General features: G+C 40.2%; 1 protein-coding gene across 3 annotated transcripts in view; it reads left to right on the top strand.

Moving 5' to 3' along the window:
• LOC124161944 (ankyrin repeat and SAM domain-containing protein 1A-like) overlaps positions 1 to 22,817 on the top strand; it is a 228,709-nt gene that overhangs the window by 76,195 nt on the left and 129,697 nt on the right. For all 3 annotated transcript variants that reach the window (XM_046538213.1, XM_046538211.1, XM_046538212.1), the window contains exon 3: positions 1,379 to 1,535. In XM_046538213.1, coding sequence (XP_046394169.1) covers positions 1,379 to 1,535 — 157 coding nt within the window. The remainder of the gene's footprint in view (positions 1 to 1,378; positions 1,536 to 22,817) is intronic.

Here is a 22,817-nt window from a genome sequence, read left to right as displayed (position 1 = left end):
AATTTCGTCATTAATCCTTATTTTGAAGAGAGGAATATAATCACGAAGTTAAGGATTTTCAGGGCATACTTTGCCATTAATATCAGATACGAATTTGTCAAAAAAACTCCGAATTTTAAGAACTATGTTTTGAAATCTTCGTCCACTTTTGGCTGGTGTAATTTTCGATTGCAATCATCCACTGGCTCGATCAAAAAGCAGAAAATTTTAAAATATTGACAACTTGAGTACAATTTCTGCTCCCTGTTGTAGTGATCTGAAATTTTCGGAGTGCATTGAAAAATGTGGTCCATTATGAAATAACGATTTAATGCCTCGGTACAAGGTTGGAAAAATTGTTAAATAAATCATAAAAACTACCGAAACTCCCTCCTGCAATATTGTAAATCTTTTCACTCAAAATCTTGCTCCCACTCCGTAGTGACTTGTTGGCGCTCATATACCAAAAGCTGGAATTTACTTTCTCCCCATCCTACAAATGCCTTTATAATTGTGAGTTGTGCATAGGGAATATAAGTAGAACATGTGTCGGTGTCCTAATTTTGCCTGCGGAGCACTTCGTAGCGTACATCAATTGCGATAATTTTTAGAATAAATGGATCGCTTTGCACTCATTTAATTTGTAATCAATTCAGGTATGTACTTGTTATCCATTATGCATGCTAAGTAGTGTGAATCTTTAATTTTCCCCTCAAAGGTATGCAATCATGGTATACGAAAGGAGTGCATTTAGTCGAAAACATGCCTAACTTTGACATGCCTTAAAACAAAAAGTATAAAAATACTACCTATTTTGTTGATAGAAGAACATTTAAACTACCCACTCAGAAATTTTAAAGCAAATTAATTTTTTTCATAATAAATTGCTAAATAATGACAATTTTTTAGTGATTGAACTAGTCCTATTTGTTAATTATTATTTAAAAATACTTGAAAGTTATGTCAGAATGTGCATAAATGCATTTATTCAAAGTTAAAGAATAGCCATTGCTTCATGGGCATTGGTTCCTTAGTTATTAGCATTTATGTGATTTTTCATTTTTTACTCGGAGACCTGACACAGCAATGTTCAAAGGGTAATAAATTTATAACGGATCAGTTCAGAGCTGAGATAAAGAGATCATTATTCATCATAAGGATACTACTTTCACATATATAAATTTTAGAGAAATCGGTGATGGTCACCTGACACCCCTCTGCCTGATTTGAGATGAAGTCGGTAATTTTGAAAACGGAATTAAATACGCTACAAATGGCAACAAAAATTAAAATTGCTCGGGACGGACTTGGGCTTTCTCTACGTAGCCAACTTGTTTAACTCTAAAGATCAGTTGTCCTCTTCGTTCCACTGCTGAAAAGCGCATTTGTCTGCCCACAGGGAGGTGGTGCAGCTCCTGCTGGGTCATGAGGCGTCCACGAACATCGCGGACGGCAAGGGCAGCACGCCGCTTCACTTGGCCGCGTGGACGGGCAACGAAGACATTGTGCGTTTACTCCTCTGCCACGGACCATCCGTTCCTAATGTCAACCTCAAGGTGAGTGCCGTGCCCACGTTGACTGCTCTGAGCAAACATAATTATGGTCCCAAGAGTACCTAATCCGTCCCCAGGGCGTGTGCTCTGTTTGTGTGTGTACCTGAAGTGGAATTACGCTAGGCGCGGGCTGTGGCCATCGGCATTACCATTATTTGTTTTTATTTAAGGAATGAGAGTGAAAAAGAAATTGCACGAATAACTTGGCGCATAATGGCGGAAAAGTAGTGAAATTTTTTCCTTGGATTGTGTGCCAAAAACTGTTACATAATAATCCTCTTTGGATAAAATATTTTTCGGCAAAATTTCGGCTTGCTTGAAAAAAATTTAGAAATTTCGAAGCGAATTAAATCATGTAGAAAAATGTTTATGTCGAATAAAATTCTTTAAGGCCTGGTTAAACGATATATTAACACGTACAAGTTGATATCAGAATGTATGAACTCGTGAATGAACACGAAAATTCACCGCTTAACCATTCAACTTGTCTGAACGCATGAACGGAAAATAGAACCTGTTCTCATTTGGTTCATGCATTCGTACATGTTCCGCTCCGGTCCACAAAAGTTATTCATGCAAACAGACATTAACTCGTACATGTTAATATACTGTGTAATCAGGCCTTCATACAGTGCAAGTGATTCTTTTTACAAGTGATTCTTAAGTAATATAAGTAATTAAATGGTTGTGAATAGTATAGAGTTTTAAGGAAAATGTTTACACCTGGCTAGGAAATTCTGTCTTCGGGAAACTAAAATGTTTAATCGGGTCACAGTTATAATAAACCTCGAAATAGTAGGTGCGAAAGCATGCTGTGGTTCGTGAAAAAATCATATCTATTCTATTCTATTGGATTATTAACTGAGGAATCCAAACAATTTCGAAGCATTCGCTTACTTATTATGAATTGAATATAGTGTTGATTATCATCAATGGCATCATGGACTCTGAATTAAGAGGAAAAGTGAAAATAGAGTTCAGATATTCGGGACATAGGCCTCATAAAAATAGAGATGTAGAAGACGGTAAGAGATCGATGCTTTGTGGAAGATTGGGCGTTAGCTATAAGACAACTCAAATACCGTTCTATAATTGTTTTAAGTCGTAATCCGTTAACCATGACAGTGACCCTCAAATCTCATTCTCATCGTATAGCCAATCATAGCTCGTCTTCAGCTCGATTGGTATTATTGAAGTATTCCGTCAAACCGAAAGTGTGCTATCCATTTGACCGCAGATGTTACTCCAAGGAATGAAAATAGGGCTAGGACATGGTGTGTAACTAGTAAATAGGGAAAATATTAGATTAAAATTATGCCAAAGGTTCACTGAGATTTGTAATTATTTTAATAATGGTGGATGATAGAGCTTCATGCTAATTAGCACGTATGAAAAAAGAAAAAATCCGAAATCCCAATAACGGTGAAATTTCTCTGTCATTGCATTGACCAAATAGCTCCAATAACTGAAAAGGACGAACATAAGTCGGACATCAAAGCGCTCATTTCTCAGATATGCTTTAAGGAACGGATCACGACGTATATCAGACTGAAGAAGTACCTATTGTGTGTTATTTTTTTATGACAATAAACATTGCAATAGTACGTTTGTGAGAAAGATGTGAGTCTCTGCCCGCCTATGCTTCAATACGTCAAAGTATAAAGTAAATTAAGCTCTGATGACGATGGACGACACGGCCATCGAAACGTCGGCAGATATGGTGAGCCTCACCCGGTGGGGAACCCGATACAACTTCAACGTTCAGGAGACTTCAAACCCTCTCACTGCTGGAATTAATGACGAATAACGTGCATTATATATGCGATCCATCTTCAAAATCGTTCACAGTAAAAATTCTCTCTTCTCTCTGAGACTGCGCGACTCGGCATTTTGATTAAAAAAATTAATTCCTGTTATTCCTCCCGAATCCGCGTTATGCCATGAATTCATTCTCTACCCCCCCGACTCCTCGCCTGGAAGTGAAGCCAAATGATTCGAAATTGCCTGGTCAAACAATCCCCATATCCCTCTTGTTCTTCCGTCTCTTCGTTTTGTTTTTTAGGACGCCCCTCGGCTTTCGCGGACTAGGGGGAGATATTCACGGAGTGTGGGTGGCGCTTGTGGGTGGAATATGTTTTGAGTGCCCATGGATTGTAAGAGGAGGGCCAAGGATGCTGGCGTCGACGCTGCGGAGTCAAAATATTTGAAAAAAATCAGGAATATGCATGCATCTGTATGTATGCATAAGGAAAGCTGGCAGTGGTGGCCGACCGTGGGGAAGATGTGTTTTCCCTAAGGGAGGTTGTATGTGTGTACAGCTTGTGGGTCGTGGTTGCTCTAAAAAAATATTTTTTCCCTTCATTTTCTGAAGGATTGGAGATTCGGTACATAAGCGGGTGCGCCTGAGGAGTGAGGGCTGGTGGACTATATTTTAGAGACTTCTTGCCCTGCCATGTCGACTTCTGCCGATTAAAGTTATCTTCAATTTTTTTCATCTTCTTCTCGGTCTCTTCCTTATTTCCACCATTCGCATTTTCTTCCTGCTTATCGTCTATGCTTCAATACGCCAAAGTATTTGAATTCCTCTCGGATGGTTAAATGGGCTCGTTCAACACTTTCATTTCATAGTCGTTAATGATACAGTTTGAAAAATAAAGCGAAAGGAGCTATTTACGACTAAAAATCGACGTCCTTAGCAGTTTCGCAGATAATTTGTTGACGTCATCAACTCAAGCCGAACGGGTCGTAGATTTTGCGTTTCTTCTTAGCCTTGTCTGTGGGATTTTCCTCATGCGATGTTATCTACACTATTGTGAGCAATTTTTTCCCTAAATGCGTGTCTATGTTAGAACGAGTGAATGAACTAATTACGTAACTATCTCAAGAAATGTGGGTGTTGGCTCTCGCGCTTTCTAAATAAACTTGCTAATGAATGCTTGAATGGTCTTATTTTTTCCTTACATATCCCGAATTTTTATCATGTCTCCACAAATTTCTAAGTAAAACGCCACAATATTGTGAAGATTTTTTCTGAACTAATAGTATATTTACTGAAAACCTTTTAATTTACCTGTGGTAAACTTAAGGAATTATTTTGATTTTGCAGTAATGTATTTGACATTTATCATTCCCATTATTCCAATTTTCAGATATTTTTGTATCTTTTAAGGGTATTTAGATTCACCGCAAAAGCTATTGAAACCTAGTGTTCGGTTCATTTAACTGAGCCGGATGCTTGGCCGAGGAAGAAAAATAGCTTGTGCAATATCCCTGCTCGATAGTATACGGAAAATGAGGGCTGGAAGTACGTTATGGAAATAAAAAAATCAATAACGAAAATGACTTCTTTAAATTAGTTTTCGCGATAAAATATATTTGACTTGGAAACCAGTGTTTCAAACTGAAACAGATCAACCACCGCTCAGATCTTTAAAAGGTTTTAACGCACCTTATCGAATAACACGAACAACGGCTCGTATGTACCCCTGATTCTTACCGAATTCATAACTTTTGGTACCTAGTAGTTTTGGAAAGTATACTTTTGAAGACATAACAACCCAAATGCGTGCTTGTCAAACACAGCTTGTGGTATAAACGCGGTGGCTACCGACTTTTGTGTTACCTCTTGTGGCGTAACTTTCGCTCGTAATTGCACGAGAATTGGAATTAAATAATGAATAATGGGAAGGTGAGACACCAGGGTGACCTTGATAAATAAATGCTTAGTAACTGTATTCGTTCCCCGAAATCCTGAAAAGTACTGTCTTATCGCTACTTCTAGTTAATAAAATGTTTTTGCTTAACATTTTCTACCTCTTCTTATCTTTGTTTAGCCTTTCTGCCTTGGCGTTCGTGAACTTCATCGCCTTGTTAGGAAATTTATTCTCTATTTTTCGCCTATTTATCATAGGCTTTTCATGGGGGGATTTGTTTCTAGCCTGCGCTTGCCATGGCTCCAACATAGAAATATGATGTGATCTAATCTGCGGTAAATGAAGGCTGAGAGTATGTAATGGAAAACAACAAAAGTAACTACGAGAAAGAATTCTTTACATTAGCGATTAAATACTAATTGACTGGAAAACCAGAGATGCAGGTTAAAATAGATCAATGACCGCTCAGAACTTCAAAAGGGCTTAACTTACCTATCGAATAACACGACCCAAGGATTGAATGTACCAATGCTTCTTTCCGGATGCGTAGTTTACAATAGCATTCTTGCAAATTTTGAAAACAAAAAGACTAAAATGTGTTCCTATCAAATACAGCTTCTTATATAAACTCGGTGGTTACTAACTTTTGTGATACCTCATGTGGTTTAACCTTCACTCGTAATTGCATGAGGGGTAGTAATTTCGGTCCTGTATCAATTTGTGAGGCCTATTCCGTTGCTTGGGCTTGCAGGTGGGTACGTGGATGGTCGTGTTTGAAAAGAGTACGACTTTCGGCGATGCCTGTCTGTTTGTTCGTGAGACCGAGTGGCAAGGGGAGTGGGAGAAAATAGGGAATGGGGTTTTCTAGGCTAGGAATCGTACGGCGGCTTGGAAATGTATTCTGTAGGGGTGCGGGCTGTTTATGGGAGAAGAGGGGCTGATGGGACCGGACTGGGAAGGCTTAGTTTGGTGGGGATATTTTTTTTGTGTAAAAACACGAGCCTTTCCGAAGACAAATAAAAGGGTAAACAAACGAAGTTGCGAAAATGAAAGAGCGAGATTTTCCGTGCGAGTGAGACATTTCTCGCCTCCGCGGTCGCAACACGCCTCGACGGTTACCGGGTGGACGGCCGTGGGAGGAGGTCAAGGGGGCGTATGTGGAGGAGACACGCTCCGTGACGCTTGGAGTTAGGGGATGGAGCAGGGGGTGACGATTCTTTTTTTGCGATTGAAAGCGCAAGTTTATGGAATAACTGTTTGCAAACTTGTCTAAAGCGTGCCAAAGCAACAACTAAAATACGAGTAATTTTGTATGGAGGGATTGGGTGCATGAAAAGACCACGTTACGGCATATTTTCCTAATCGGGTAATTTAGCTTCTTTTACTAAAGAGATTAATTTAAAATATATTGTATATAGACCAGATATAGCTGTTAGCGTCATTATTTATCTCATGTAAATCACTTTATAAGTGACTATTTCCATGTCTTCCATTCGTTTTATTCGAAACGCAATGTCTTCTTGATTTTTCATTTTATTTTTAAGCCTAGTGCTTTACAGCAATAATTGAGGGACTATTTAACATCCTGTTCTTAACGTTCCATTAAATTTCACCTACATTCCACTCAAAACCACACTCCGACGTTTATCGTCATTGTTATTTATTTATAATATATTTAAAAAATCGTTTCAGGCTTGATTTTGTGTAAGTTTGCTATACTCATGATAAAAACACAAATGGTAAATGGTATTGGTACCCTTGAAAATGGCACAAAGTGTTGAAACCATGGTCGGTCGTTGAGTGTTAAATTAAATAGTGTGGAAATTACCATTTGTGTTTTTAAAATGGATATTATTTATTATTCACGAGGAATTACAAAGTCTTTTGCTTTTCTTTATGTTCAGTCGATTCCATGAAGTAACGCCCGAGATAACTGATTATAATTTGGTGAAGATATTAATGGTGAATGTTGCGGTTTATGGTTTGAAATCATAGGGTAAGATGAGGATGCGAATTGATTGCGGTTATTTGAGATATGGTTGCGGATGGTTGAGAGGGTGTGATTAAGAGAGAGAAAGACAAGCGAGGATGTATTCCGCTTCGCGAAGAGTAGAATAAACAATTAGAAGATGCTTTTAGAAGGGAGAGGAGATGGCTATATGAAGTAGGTTCTGATGGTGTGCTGAAGTTAGTAATGGGAAGGAAGTAACTCTTGCAGGGGTGCAAAGAGCAGAAGGAGGAAGACCTTTAACGAATGAAATTAAAAGAGGAAGTGGGTGGGTGATACGTCAGGGTTATTATTCTGGTGAATTCCTTTCATGCGAAGCGAAGCCAGGTATACATGTACAGTCACTTTCAAAAGTTTGAGGACAAATTTTGTGGAGCCACATTTGCTGCTCAAGAAAATTTAGTTTTCGTTTAGTACTCCTTTGAAAGTCCTAGGTTACTGTAGCTTAACTGCGACGGGGATCCGATCTTTTTCCCATCATTTTACAGCAGTACTTACACGTTTCTCACTAGGCTACCGCAGTTCTTAACAGAGGATGTCTTACAATACGCAAAATTTTGACCAGCAGTGAAAAGTGGTTCAAGTATGCAGTAATTACTCACGGAATAATCATTAAATCCAACAGGAATCAAAAAATAATGATAATTTTGTAATCTAAGTTTACTTCTCCGTATTTTACTACTTTCGTAATTTACTTCTCATGTATATTGATTCACAAATGAAATATTTTTGGTGAGTAAACAAGGAATGCAAATAAAGTAAGGGAAACTAAATTTTCTTGAGCAGCAGAAATGGCGCCACAAACTTTGTCCAAAAAATTTTGAAAGTGACTGCACTTATATCCTACAAAAAGTAGACCTGTGATATGTTCACGATTCGAATTCAATGGAGTTTCCAGAATGACAGAGGCTACTAAAATGCTAGAAGTAGTTATTTTTCGACCATTTGAAACTAACTGATGTCACTTTTTCAGTTACAATCTTCTTTGTGTTCGCCCTCTACTGTTTTTCATGCTCATGACTTGTGTCCTCACCCTTTCCCTCGTGCCCATGGAAGCGGACATGTAGATGAATGTCACACGACTGCTGTCCTTTTCAATTCTTTGTCTACAGTACAGTCTCTCTCTTTTTTTTGAATTATCACGTTTTCACGTCTGACCCCTGCCGTTGTCTACAATTACACGCACCTCAGTCCTCGTCAGCTTCGCCTCCTCGCGTTATCGCCTTCTTGAGCGCCCAGAGTGGCGGAAGTCCGCGCGCCACCGAACACATTCGTCAGCCCCTGTCCCCCGCTTTCGCTTTTATTTTGTCATACTCTCTCATAGGGCACGGGAGCGGAGGACCCTAGGTCCAATCCCTTTCTCCCTCCTCTCCGTATGCATGTCCTTTTTTTTTAAAATGTACGCATCTTTAACTATCCGCCCTTCCGTTGTTGCGGAAGTGGAAGGGCGCAAAGGTGACGTGGAGTCGAAAAATTCGAGTGTTGCCATCCGCATTGTTCGCTCTGCCTTCCCTATCATCTTTCACTCCGCATTGTTTCCCGATCTGGAGCGCTGTTGTTGTGCGCATCGTGCTCATCCTCAGTGCGAAGTACGAAATGTTTCTAAGCTAAACTGGATCATGGACAGTGACATCTGCGTTGAAATCAAGGGTATGTGCCTTCGAAATGTAGTGCTACAGAACAATGTTAAGGATGAGTACCGGGTAGGTAATGAGGAAGTCCTAAGAAGAGTAGGAGAGAGGAGAAGCCTCATGAAAACCTTGACAAGAAGACGGAACGGCCTTAGGTGTAGACCATATATTGAGACATGATGGCCTGATGAAGACAGTCTTAAGGCCGTTTTACACGGTACATGGCATTGCGCAATCTGACGTACGTGCGAAGGCGCAATCAAAATTACGTCGTGTAAAGCGGTGAATTGCTAGAACACATGCGAGAATGCGTGGATGCGAGACGGCAAAATAGCCCCTGTTCTAATTTCGTTCATGCATTCGCGCAATTCCACGCCATTTTAGAAATTAATGCAGCCCGTTCCCCGTGTAAAACGGCCTTTAGGATTGTTGACCAGTAATGGTGATACTGGATCGATAATATTAAGCATGGTACTATTTATCATTTACAGTGGCGTAGTCTAGGGGAGAGGATGTGGGTGCCAAACCCTCCTTCCAGATACAAAACGGTTATTGAGTCGAGATCTTACTAAAATGAGGTTCAAAAGGGGAATAGGAAACTCCTTATTACAATTTTTTCTTAAAAAACTTATATTTAAGATTTTTATTCCTTAATTGTTTTAGCATGAAAGTAGCATTGCCGTATCTCACTATTAAGTTGTTGAAGATTGATCCATTAAGGAAGCCTCCAAAGATCCACCATTCAAGTTTCGCCGTAGGCATTTTCAGGGGTGGGGATAAACGCAGCTCTGCAGTGATGGGGGTCCTGAAGAAACTCAGATAAGAAAATATTTCTTATTGGACAACATTTTGGCTGTTTATAAGTGATATTTTCCATTAAGGTGGTGCGTGTGCTAGTTAATGGCGTATCCTCTGTCATCCTATGGCATATTCTCATTCAATAAAGTTGTTGCTAAATTAAATGTATATTAATATTCGAATAGTGTAATATAATAGTAAGCTCGAATATAATGAAATTAAAAAAAACGAGTTTGAACTTGCAGGTTTAAGCTCTCTCTTAGCACCGATATAGTATCCTTGCGTAGTTGCTCATCATCACGGCGTAGGGAATCAATTAAGTTTTTTCTCTTTTGCTAAACGTTGCATTAAAAATTTCAAAATTTTATGGCGAAAATCTTTCGATACAGACTCGTTGTTCTTATTTTTTTTTCTAGATCACGTTTATAACTCTGAAAGTCCTCAGGATAATCCGTGAGTGCAGCTATTATAATTGGTGGGAAACATTTGCCACTAATTTCAAATATGGCCTTGGCGATTTCAGCATCAGTCAATCGTTGATGGCTTGTTTCAAAATGGATTTATATTATGATCTTCTAACGTGCCTCGTTATCTGGTAAATGAGGATATATTTCTCGACAAGAGTACTTCAGTCATATATTAGTGCCCCCATGTCTTTGCCCTTCACTAAGGCACGTTTCCTAATACTTTTCTCCTTCACAACCCATCTCCTTTCCCTGATAGTGATTATCATTAATTGCAAAATGTAACTATTCATTATGTGGAGCATACTTATTAGGTTGGTCCTTCGGCTGCTGATCGAAGAGTTCTCGGTTCAATCGTGGGTAAAGCCTTGGAACATACCCACGCCAAAATCCCCTAAACTGAATGTCTGAAATTCATTCCCCTGTGAATAAGTGTGGGGTGAGCTCTATTCTTACCTATCCCAGTAACCTTCGGTTTCTCGTATATCGCTATGTTCCCCTCACTCAAAGAGAAATGTTTCTAAGTGCAGTTAAAACAATTGTTACTTGTGATATCAATGCCTCTTGCAGAATTAGTAGGTACTTTATTTGTAATCTGATAATATCTTTACGTGACTTGGGATCCCTAGTTTCTTCTTCTCGCTCGAGTTTTTTTTTAATCAGTCGATTTATTTATTTATATCAATAGAGTCTGAGAATATCATCTGGTTTTACCCACTTTGACTACTATCCCTTGAGCAAATCACAGTTGAGGAGGTTAAGATTGCGTTTAAATTGGTGTGCTTATGATCAGGATTCCTAAATTGTATTTAATTCTGAACTTTTTACTGGGCTCGGTCCCATTGGAATATAATTGAAACTTGTGTTTTCCCTCTGGACTCGGCGCTGCCTCTGGTTGCAATTTGAGAGGCTGTCAGTGGCAAATATGGACTGAGGAAGTTGGTAGAATTTCATATTTGGCTGCTTGTTTTCTCTCTCCGAGTTCTCTCTTCTCAAATTTCGTCTCGATCACTCTCAATCTCTCAATTCTCGCCGCTAAACGTTGATTTTCCCTCTTTGTATTGTCTTGTTTATGTTTTCATGGGGGATAATTGGCACAAACCTTTCTCTTCCCATATATTCTTTACGCTTGCAGGTATATCCTGTCGTTACCTCTTGCGTACTTCCTTTCGTTTATTCTACGTTTACAAACAGCAATCCCCTCTGCTCCTCGTATCGTCGGATGTGAAGGCGGGTGGGACTTGGACACGTTGAAATTAAATTCGCTCCCACTTTTCGTTAAAAAAAGGAAGCAATGTTTCTCCCGAGGGTAACTTTATCTCGTTGACTCCCAGGGCTTGGCGAAATGAAAAGATAGGCATTTGCTTGTCGTATCCGTCTCGTCGGTGCTGTGTTCTCAGGGTGGGAGAGGAAGGGAAAGTGGTCATGTTTAGATGTTGGAGAAATTCGTGTTTTGTGACTGAGAAGGGTGCTGGGCGTTGGCGATAGGTTGTCGAGTCGAAAGTAGGGTGTTCTGCGGAGGAGGGGAGAGGTATGTGTACACTCTTGTATAAATTTTGGGACTCGGAGGAAACACACATCACCTCCATTCGTCTTGAATGATACATGAATGTTCTCTATTCCTTCATTCATTTTTTTCTCACCTCCTTTTGCTCTCGCAAATCATTTTATAACACCCTCTTCCTAGGGGAATCTATTCTTGCCATTTATGACGTAAAGCGTTATGAGTTTTTATCTGCGAAGTAAAGTTGGTGCTGGTTTTCCGTAATTATCATTATTTTTCCCGCTACTAGATCGAAGTTTTTTCGTCCCATATGTATTACATAGCTCTACATTTTTTGACGAAATATTTTAAACTGATTTTTATTATATTTTCGGCGCTGAATGGAAATATAGAATCAGTTTTTTCTATCAGCTCTACTTTTGTCGATAGCAATTTAACTATAAGCACTTAAAAAAATTTGGATTTTATGGATATTTAGGGATTGATAGCATTAACTTTATTTTCATTTTTTCTTAACTAGTGGCTTTCTTTTGATGTATTGCGGGCATTTCGTATGTGACCTGCTATACAAATTCTTCTGACGAAAATGTGTATTTTTTTTACTAAAAGATGCGTACCACACAAGAGAATGATTATGACAATGACAACCCACAGCTATCAACTCCTTCACCCGCCACAATGCGACTGCCGTAGGGTCGTTTTATAGCACCGCGAGGTCTTGTTCTCGGAATTGTGCCTGTAAATTTGAAAAAATGCTTTCTAACCCAAAAAAATATACTGAAACTTTGTAGGAAGGGCATATATTGGGTATCCTAGGGTGTAACTCAGTGATAAAGATTGGGCACAACATATAGTGTGCAAGGCGTGGAAAATTGGCTAAAGTGGTCAATTTGTAAAAGGAAATTCTTAAATTCGGTGAGTCTGTGATTTGGAGGGAGCCTTTGAGCCACATTGATGGCTGTTATTTATTCTTGGTGAAAATCAAAAGAAAATTGGAAGTAATAATTGCATAATGAAGAGGAGGAGCAATTTACACAATTTTAAATTTATTAGTACTACCGGTTTGGCCTTAAAGCATCATCACCTGATGGCGAAACCGGTAGTACCAATAAATTTAAAATTGTGGAAATTGTTCCTTCTCTTCATTATGTTCCGTTTCCACTCCATCTCGCCAGAAACCTCAGATTATATTAATAATTGCAATTGGACCGTAAGATGACCTGTTTCATACTCGGATAAAGTACCTATTCCAGGGTTTTTCCTGCTCCCAGCGCTTGGTGAGAATGCAATGAATGCATTAAAAACGTCTTTTGATATAAAGTGTACCTATGGCATTGATTATGAGGGAACATCGTTAAGTCCAATACGTTTCAACCAAGATGAGCGAAAAGACCTCGGCTGATGTCTCAAACTTTCAGAACCAGCATTTGTATTACTTGCCTCTCGGTTGCGTGATAAGTAGATATAAATTGAAAAATGACTTCTTTTCGTACTAGGGGAAAAAATTGCTTCCCTATTTCTCTCAAGATGACAGTGTAATCTATATATTCCTGAATATATTCCGAATGATTGACATGCATTCATTGACAGGCCTGAGCAGAATTTGAAATGCTTCCTCGTTAGCAATGGAAACATTTATTTAACTATGTGATTTTATTTATGTATTTTAATTTAATACCCATTGGACGCACTGTGAAATTGAAAGAAGAATACCTAAGAATACATTACTGTTGCTTTGCTCATTATTAAGAACTTCAATGGGTGATTTGTGTGGATTTAAAAAAGATTAACTTGCTCTCTGAGCAACAAAGAGGGTGTACAAAATAACCTTGTTTTTTATGTCTTAGCGGTAGTAGGGACAGAGAAAATCGCTGGATGAGAAAGAGTGGCCTGAGGGGGAAACCAGGATTGTTGGAGATTGTTGTAAAACGTTGTGAATAATACCTTACTGAAACGAGATAAAATCATTTTGCCTTTACTTCACATAAAACTAGGCCTTATGAAGTAGTTTTTAAGACTCTCAATAAAAATGGGCAATATTTTGCATGCGTGGTTTGAAAAATGCCACAGATTAGTTCAGAGAAACTTACGGTTGGAATTTCAGAAGAGATCCCGTGGTCGTGCAATTCATGAATGAAGTTGAGAAAAATTCTTGGAGGTCATTTGCTGATGTTGTTCACAATTTATTGGGAAATTACAATTCTGATAATTATTTAGGGAAAGTAGATGAGATTCCTAAAAAAAATTGGAAACCTGGGATGCAATTTGAGTATTGTGATTCATTATTTACGTAGCCACTTGGACCATTTTCCAGAGGATTTAGGGGGAACAAGAGCAGAGCAATGTGAGAGATTTCGTCAGAATAGGAAAACTATGTAGTACAGTTACCAAATAAAATTGATACGCATTTTCGATATTAAATACGCGTCATCAAACCGACTTGAGCAAGGGTGGTAACTTCAATGAAATGAAAAAAGCGTAAAGATACTTAGTGGACTGTATTAACAAATAGAAATGGTTGACATCACAGAATAGATGCGTCTCGGCTGATGCCACGCCGAACACTGCCGCCTTGTCTCTTTCTCTGAGCGTGCGGCCCACGCACTAAGTCATGTTACCTTAGGGCCTCCACCCCCGACCCCACCGAAGGCCCCTAACCCAGTCCTCCACTTATAGATCCATCATCGCGACCTCAACTCACCCCAACCCTAAGGTCCAAACAACGCACATGATGTAAGAGTATTGCTGGAACCATCAAAGAGCCTGTTCCGTCCTCAGTCAACCTAAAATATTTCGGAAAAGATGCTTCAGAAATGATAACTAATCCTTTTTCATAACCTTTTTTTCAAGTGAAGTTTCGTCGGTAATATAATCTTTCAGTATGTTTAATGAGGTGTTTCTTTCTTGATTTTCCTAATACATATTAACACATTTAAATCGGTGAATGTTATTTCTATTTCATTTTTGCTTTCACTTTCATTCGGTAAATAGCAAAATTTATCCAGACTAGCCAAATATCCGAAAAACTAGAGAGAGGTCAATTACCATAATCACCTGATGTGGGGTTAAATAACACTGGTACCAAAACCAATGGTATTATTATATTTATTGCCTTTCAAATAATTGGTACCACCCATCATGTTATGCTTATTTTATGGAGAATGCTTATTTTTCTAGAATGAAGAATTTTTTTGTTACTGCATATCCACGGGTTCGAAAAAAGCCTTGTCAGTAAACCATGACGTTCCGAAAAAAATGGCGTGCGGTCCCTCGAAATATTTTTCTCACTTCAGCCTCGATATTCTGTACGTAAAATTTTGTGTTCACTTTTGTAAGGAAACTATTTGCATTCAGTTGGATAAATGCTTTTCACCGGATATATATCTTACAATTAGTTGCAGTGAATTGAAAGCTGTGCGGTTGGTAACAATTTTAACTGCAATCATTTCAAGGCTTGTATAACTATGGCTTTTAGTATCTTTCTCCGTTTCCAATGGTTATGCTTGAATCGGTGCTTCTTCAATGCGTTGGAGTGGGGAATATTCGTGCAGTCGTGAACGGCGAAGTGCTCAAAACCGCACTGGAAATAAACGTGCGAAGTCGCACGCTTGCTTTGGCATCTTCGGTCAGCAGTTTTCTTATATTAAGCGTCATTCCAATGCCTCTTTACTTGTCCTACCCCATTGCTACTCTGGTAGCTGGGGGTAAAAAAATAATAGAAATACCTTCCATTCGTTCTGGCAAGACTGCGCTGTAAGGATGGCTAAACCTCTGAACCGATTCCGTCAAATTACGTCAGGTTATGAGACATCGAATCTCTAATAGCAAAGGTTTTAGGCGTGATGAATAGTGTAATTGACTGGAATCAGTCTTACCATCCCTAACGGTTGTGATTTCCTGCTGTTTGGCAGTTATAGCGTTTCTTTGGACCAATAATCCAAAAAAATACCTCACGAGGATTACCCTACGAAGCGTATCCCCATCTCCTCAAGCATTCTTCGCCTTCCTGGAATAAGTAAGCATTCATTCCCGCGATATCAGAGACGTGGATTGTTTCCGTGAATACCATCGGTTGGGGATATTTTTGTCAGCTCCCTTGTTATTTTTTTCTGATATTTTCAGAACCTTCGACTCTGGCGGCCTCTGAAATTATTTGCGCGTGAAAATAATAATCTCTTCGCATTAAAAAGAATTATGTCGCCTGCTTTTTGATCCCGAGAACGCTGAATGCAAGCCTCGGCTCAGCCGCGCGTGGTTTCCGCGGGGTCGTGTACAAGGTGCGGAGCGACCCGTCGAACGGTGAAAAGAATCCTTTATTTCAGGTTTCGGCCCGCGAGGCGAAAAATACACAAGGAAAAGGCCGCTTCGGTGAAGAAGGCGCGACAATAATGGTTGGCGACGAGGAAAAAAAATATGAAAGCGCGAACTCCCGTGGTTAAGAGAATGAGTGGATTGGAGCAGGAGCGGCGACATCTCGGAAATTAATCACTTCCTTCCTTTTGGATGAGGGAACGACCATTGTCTCCCGGATAACCCTCGACCCTGTTCGTCACTCCACCCATCATCGGGATACTAACTCGAGAATTCTTCGAAGCAACCCTCCTAACCTCCCTCCCCTCAATCGTCCTTTCCAAAGATCCTCGGAACATGAACCTCTTGCTTCCGCGGAAAACTTTTTTCTCGCGACCTCCTTAAAATCCTCCCCCCCCCTCACATTACGATTGTCTTCCATCACGGTGGAGTAAAAAAAAAATATGAATCTCGGAAGGGTCAGCGAGGTGAGAAGTTGAGGGAAGGAGGTTTGTCTTCGTCGCGAGGATAATCAAGGCTTTGCTGGATTGTGATCTTGTGAGACGTGCGTATCCCGGGAAAGCTTAGCCGTGTCCAGCGTAGCGTGCGAAGGAGTCTCGCTCTGAGGTGGCGACGGAGGTGGGTGGGGGGCGTCTTAATGCTTTAAACCCATTCACCCCTGAAACACCCCGTCCCACCCCCCTCGTGCTGTGTTGTGTGCGGGCCATTGTGCGGCCCTCAGACTCAGTGCGGGCGGAGAATGGGATTGCTGGACCGTGCGTCCTCCTCTTCCCGAAGCTTCAGGGTGCCAGTTCTGGAAACATCTCCATCGCCTCCCCCATCGTCTCATGGGGGGGGGGGGGAAACCGGGAGGGTTTCAGTGTGGGAGTTATGGTGTTATGGTAGCGTTGGGAATATAATGTTTCAGGAATGCCACTCATAGAAACCTGGATAGTCATGGAATTTAATTGTGTCTGTGAAGTCATGGAATGTCAAAAAAATGACACTAAGGCCTGAAAAAATTATTTTTGCTGCAAACATCAATTGAAGATTTTTCCTCTTTCTCTTATGTGTAATAATATCTTCGATATTTGAACATTATTTTATCTACATGTCGTTCAAAGTATTTTCCAATGCTCCGTAGCTTTTTTAAATGTATTTTAATCTATTGATTTTATCTATTTTTAGGTTTGCTTCAATGCAGTTTGTCACATGTTATCGCCTGCATAGATGAATATGTAAGGTTGGGAATGTTTTATGAAACCGGGAGGAAAGTTTGCGAATATCTAGTGGAAAGTATAGAAAAGTCAGTGAAACTCATAATGGTGTTTGAGTGGGTTTCAACGTCAGGGTCCGCGAGCCGGCTCGCTCGCGAATTGGAATATCACTCATGTTTGATCTCATAGATATGCCGTCTGCGACCTGATTTTTGTTTTCTATGGCGAACCAGGGAACCTGTTTCGGTTCATAAGCTGGCTCTGAAATTAATTGTAACCAATACTGATCACTGCGTTGTGTCGGCTCTCAAATTCTGATAAACATAAAATGAGCGACCTTTCATTCTCGTGACGATAATATCAAGTCGCCTCTAAGAGTCCTCCACTATCGAATGATCCACCTCCATAACTCACCCTCCCGGGGAACCCCTTTTAAAGACTAATGGAAACCCGTTCTCGACGGTTCGGTAAATACCAGGTCATAGTATTTATTTTTCGGCTAATTTGAGAACATAACTTGATAGGGGTGTCAATGATGCATTTAGTACTGTTTTTGCGCAATATCTATTCGTGAAATGAATTTGCATGAATACATTCTTGTAGCCGTCGCGTGTAGAAGCAGCGGTGTGTTAAGGCTTTGCTCAATAATAAATAAAAGCGAACAAACTATGTATAAATCCACCAATTCATTTATGTGGTACTACTAGTTTCGACGCAGCGGCGTCATCATCAGGTACCTTCGCCGCTGCATAGAAACTTGTAGTACCACATAAATAAATTGGTGGATTTATACATAGTTTGTTCGCTTTTATTTATTATAATGAACCTCCACAAAGTTGAGCCTGTTAGAGATTAGCTTTGCTCAATGCCTTCAACAAGCAGGCAATAATAAGTTTGAAACGCGGGATTATGCTGGAAATTTTTTGATTCAAAACAGGTCGATTGTCGTTCATTCAAGTCGGAAATCAATATCAGTGAAAGCAAAAGAAACAATTGTAATACCGTTGTTTCAGTCTTTTGTATTAATTGTGCCTAACATTAGTTGGTTCTTACATACCCCTTTCTCATATCATATGAATAAATTAACTGGCGAGAATTAATGTTGAAGTAATTCCCCCCGTAGATTTCTCTGACATCTCAAATGCGTTAATGGTTTCAAATCACCTGGAGTCATATGCAAAACAAAAAAACAACGTTGTGTCATAGAAATTGAATTAATTACCTTAAAATTGCTATCACATACTGAAGTTTAATATGAATATGATACTTTTTTGATTAGGTGTTCCGTACTTCAAACCTATAGTCCTTATTAATTTTTCCTTATTTATTGAAATAATTAAATTAACTTGGTGCAGGTGCGTAGTTTGAAAATAAAATGAGCGCGGGGGCTCTGCAGTCAATGGTAGTTACGTGGTAGCGTAATAATAGGAGTAATTGCTACTAGAGGCATTAACAGGAAGCGATCCCATTGTCAAGGATGGCATATTTTTTATTTCGGTGCATAATGGGATTGTGTTCGAGTGTAGGGGCGAAGCTAGGGTGTGGTTGGTTACATTCAACGGGAGGTGGGATGGGAAGGTAGTTGTAGTGAGTGGGCTTTATGCCATTGCCTCTCGCGCGCATATACGTTGGATCGGCGGGGGAGATTTTAATGAAGGGCTGGGATAAGTACCTCCCACCCCCATTCACCTGTCCCCATTGTCAATTCCCCTTGCTTCCAGGAATGCGCTTTGGATTGGCATTCGGTTGCCACTGCATTCACGAGTGGAGGAGATTGGGAGTCAAGGGGACTGAGGGAGGTGGGGGGGGGGGGGGCGCTGCTGGATCTGAATGTGTGTGCGACGGTGTTTTTTTTATCCTTCTGTGGAATCTCTCGATTCCTGCCTCCTCTTAGTCAGTCTGTCACATCCACCCCGGGGGTATATAGTGTCCATGTGACCCCTGGCTACACTTGATAAAATGGCTCCTGTGTAATTTGTTTTCAACTACATCTACATGCTACCCCGCAAGCCGTGCAAGGTGTGTAGCGGGTGGGAGGGGGGTTCGAACACCAGTCGTTTACAAAAAATTAAAGAAATGATTGTCCGAATTTCAGTAATTTTAACATTCTGTCTCGCCTAGTATTAAAGTCGTTTATATTTTAGAGGAAAAGCGAATTATTACATCTATCCCTACCTTTCATGCCTCCCTATATCTCTCATGTTGCACAAGGTTAAATGGCTCCAGAATAATTCGAATTCGTTTTCAACTACGTTTACATGCTACCCCGCAAGCCGCCTCGTAGCGGGGTTGTTAGGACACCGGCCGTTTTCAAAAATATAAATGAAAAGTATTTACGAATTTGAGTGATTTTTAATATTGTGTCCCGCGTAGTATTTATTAAAGTTCTTTATACGAGTTGCCCAGAAAATAATGCACCTTTTTTATTCGATATTTATTCATTGAAAATTATGAGAATTACACGCACGAAAGAATGATGTTTCAACTACACACCCTATTTTTCTGCGTAATCTCCGTGCCGTTCTATAGCCTTCCTACAGCGCGAAACAAGGGCGTGTATGTCCTGTTGGTACCTATCCTTGTTCATCTACATCTACATAATACCCCGCAAGCCGCCTAAAAGGCGTGTGGCAGGGGGTGTTAGGACACCAGCCGTTTACAGCTATTAAAAAAAAAAAAAAAAAAAAAAAAAAAGGAAGTGCTCTAACGAGGTTGGGACAAGCGTTTATTAAAGTCCTTTATTGTTCGGGGGAAAAACGAATTCTTATATCTATCCGTTCGGCTAAAAATCTCTCTTAATTTATCGCTTCTGTCGGACCTGGAAATATAGTGTGGCTCTAAGATTATGTTCTCTGTGTCGCTCTTAAATATATCCATTCTTAATTGTTCAATCAATCTAAGCCTAGCGCGCAGCCTCCGAGTCTCCAACGGCTCCCAGCCTAATTCGCTTAACATCTGGGTAACACTGTCTGTACGCCCGTAGCGGTTTTTGACGAAACGCGCAGCCTTCCTTTGTATCTTATTCAGCTCGCGGATTAAGTCTTTCTGCACTGGATCCCATACACTCGCTGCATATTCAAGGTGCGGTCGGACGAGAGCGAAATAGCACCTTTCTTTTACTTTCTCATCCGAAAATCTTCCCACAATACGCTTGACGAATCCTAATTTCTTCAGGGCTATGCCGCAAATATTCTTTATATGAGTTCCCCACGTGAGGTTCGAGGTTATCGTAACTCCCAGGTACTTCACTTCGTCTGTTGCCTTTATGTTCTGGCTACGAGCCTTTTCTCCTCTGAATGAATCACGCCCTCGTCATCCTCAAAACGTCTTCCACGAATGGCAGCCTGTTTTAGTCCAAACCAGTGGAAGTCCAAGGGAGCCAGGTCAGGGCTGTAGGGTGGATGGTGTAAACTGTCCAACCATATTTTTCTATGTTTTCCGCAGTCCTCAAATCTGCTGGCTGGGTGAAACTTCAAGTGATTCATGTAGCCCGGTCAAATTAGTCCAAAAAATAGTGGTACCCTTACATAAAATCCCAACAATCTGAAAATATACAGGAACGTCAGGAATACCACTCTAATGAAATCCTGAAAAGTCACCATCGATCCCGTGTGTGCAAAAAATTTTATTCAAGGTCAAAGGTCACAAAATAAGTTTTTTGCAGTTTTTGGCCAAACGGTTAGTTTTACGATAAAAATTGCTTAGAGTAAAATTGTAGATAGGGAAATTACCTAAAAAATTGTGATCATACTTTTTTCTCTAAGATTTACCATGATGTATGATCACAGTTTTGTGGGTAATTTCCTAATTTACAATTTTGGTAGTTGCAATTTCTATCGTGAAACTAAGCGCTTGGCCAAAAAATGCAAAAAACCCATTTGGTCATATTTGACCTTGAATAAAAACTTTTGCACTCGTGGGACTTATCAGGATTTCTTAAGAGTGGTATTCCTAGCGTTCCTGTAAATTTCCATAGTGTTGGGAAGTAATGCAAGGGTCGGTGCCTGTTTTGACCGGGCAAATACGCAACGTTTCGCATTCGCACCATTGTTGTAAGCAGGCAAACAAATTGTGGTGCATTACTTTCTGGGAAACCCTCATAGTTAGGAAGAAAAACGTATTCTTGTCTATCTATCAGTTCGCCAAATTATCGCCCTTATTTGATCGTTTTATTGGCCCTAGAAGTATTGTGAGGTTCTTAGATGAAGTTCTCCGTCTCATTATGAAAGATATCTATTCTTAATTTCTCGAGAAAAATTAATCCACCACGTAGCCGTTGAGTCTCCTTTAACTTCCAGCCTATTCGTGTAAAAGTTGTGTCTCGACCTCTGTTTCCTCGCAGTATTATTTGACGAATCGCGCATTTTCCTTTCCTATGTTATTTAGCTCACGGATTAAATCTTTCAGCGCCGTATTCCATGCATTTACCCTCTTCGTATTCTAGGTGCGGCCTGATGAGTGCAAAGTAGTACATCTCTTTCACTTTATCGTCGGAAAACGTTTCCACAACATGCGTAACGAATCCTAGCTTCTTCACAGCTAGCCGCCTCAAGTGTTTATTACGTGTGTTCCTCACGATAAGTTTTAAGTTATTGTAGCTTATAGATGTTTGACTTCATCTCACCCCTTAATGTTTATTCCATCAACAGCATATCGATGGATATAATTGTACATCCTTCACAAGAAATCATTTGCTGTGCATTCGTTTTAAGAGGAATTTAGGTTGCGTAAACTATTTTAAACGTAAAAATATAATTTATTTATCCTGCTCACTTAGTGGTTCGATCTGAATATTGGTGAGGATAGGCCTTATGTCTAAGTCACCATGTGTGTGAAGTGCTCTCATTCAAGGTAGGGGTGTCAGCTCCGTCTCCTTGGGCCTCCTTGCTCTTCGAAGATTTGTTTTGGGGGCCTCGGAATGCGTTACTCGATATTATTTCATTTATCTAGCCTTAACATATTATCCACGAATTTTGTACATTTTTATCCTTGCAGATTTATCTTCATGTATACTTTTCACAATAGAATTGCCTGGTATAATTTCGTGACCTCAAGCAATTAACTGTTGCCTACGTTCCATGGTTTTCATTTTGATCCGACAGATTTCAGTTTTTGAGGGCTTGTTAAACGGGACTGTAATGTTGAAACCAATAATCACCTAATGGATGTGTACAGAAAATTCATAATGGTGATATAAAATTGACATGTTTTTAACTAAAAAATAACTCACGATTCTGCTTGGTTTCGGTTGCGTGGCTCATCATTCCTGCGGAAAGAAGCCTTCGCTAGCTCTCTCCCGATGAGCGCACTCCGGAGGAAGCGGTGAGCATTATTGTGAAAACGAGGGAGGCGTGTATATCTGTGTGTTGAGCATAGAGCGGAGAGAAGGAAGGGCTTCGTGGTTAATTAGCGAGGAGGTGTTTGGTCGGAAGGGAAAATTGGGGTAGGGATCAGTTGGTTGGGTATGTGCTGCACAGGGGGTCGTACCACCCATCCCCGTACCTCCTCTCCTCCCATATACCACCTGCCCCCTCCCGCGCGCTCCCCTTAATTAGAGGAAAGTCGTAATTATGGTCCATCTTTTCCCATGGCATTCGTGGGCCCTCCCATGTACAACACCACTGTTCGTACTTCTTCGCTCTTCTCCGTCCTTATTCAGTGGAGAGTACCACTCATGACGTTACCCTGGGAGATCCCATTCCCTAACTTACCCTTATTCC

This window comes from Ischnura elegans, chromosome 7 (genome assembly GCF_921293095.1).
Source record: "Ischnura elegans chromosome 7, ioIscEleg1.1, whole genome shotgun sequence".
NCBI lineage: Eukaryota > Metazoa > Arthropoda > Insecta > Odonata > Coenagrionidae > Ischnura > Ischnura elegans.
This window is presented reverse-complemented; position numbering and strand designations above follow the sequence as displayed.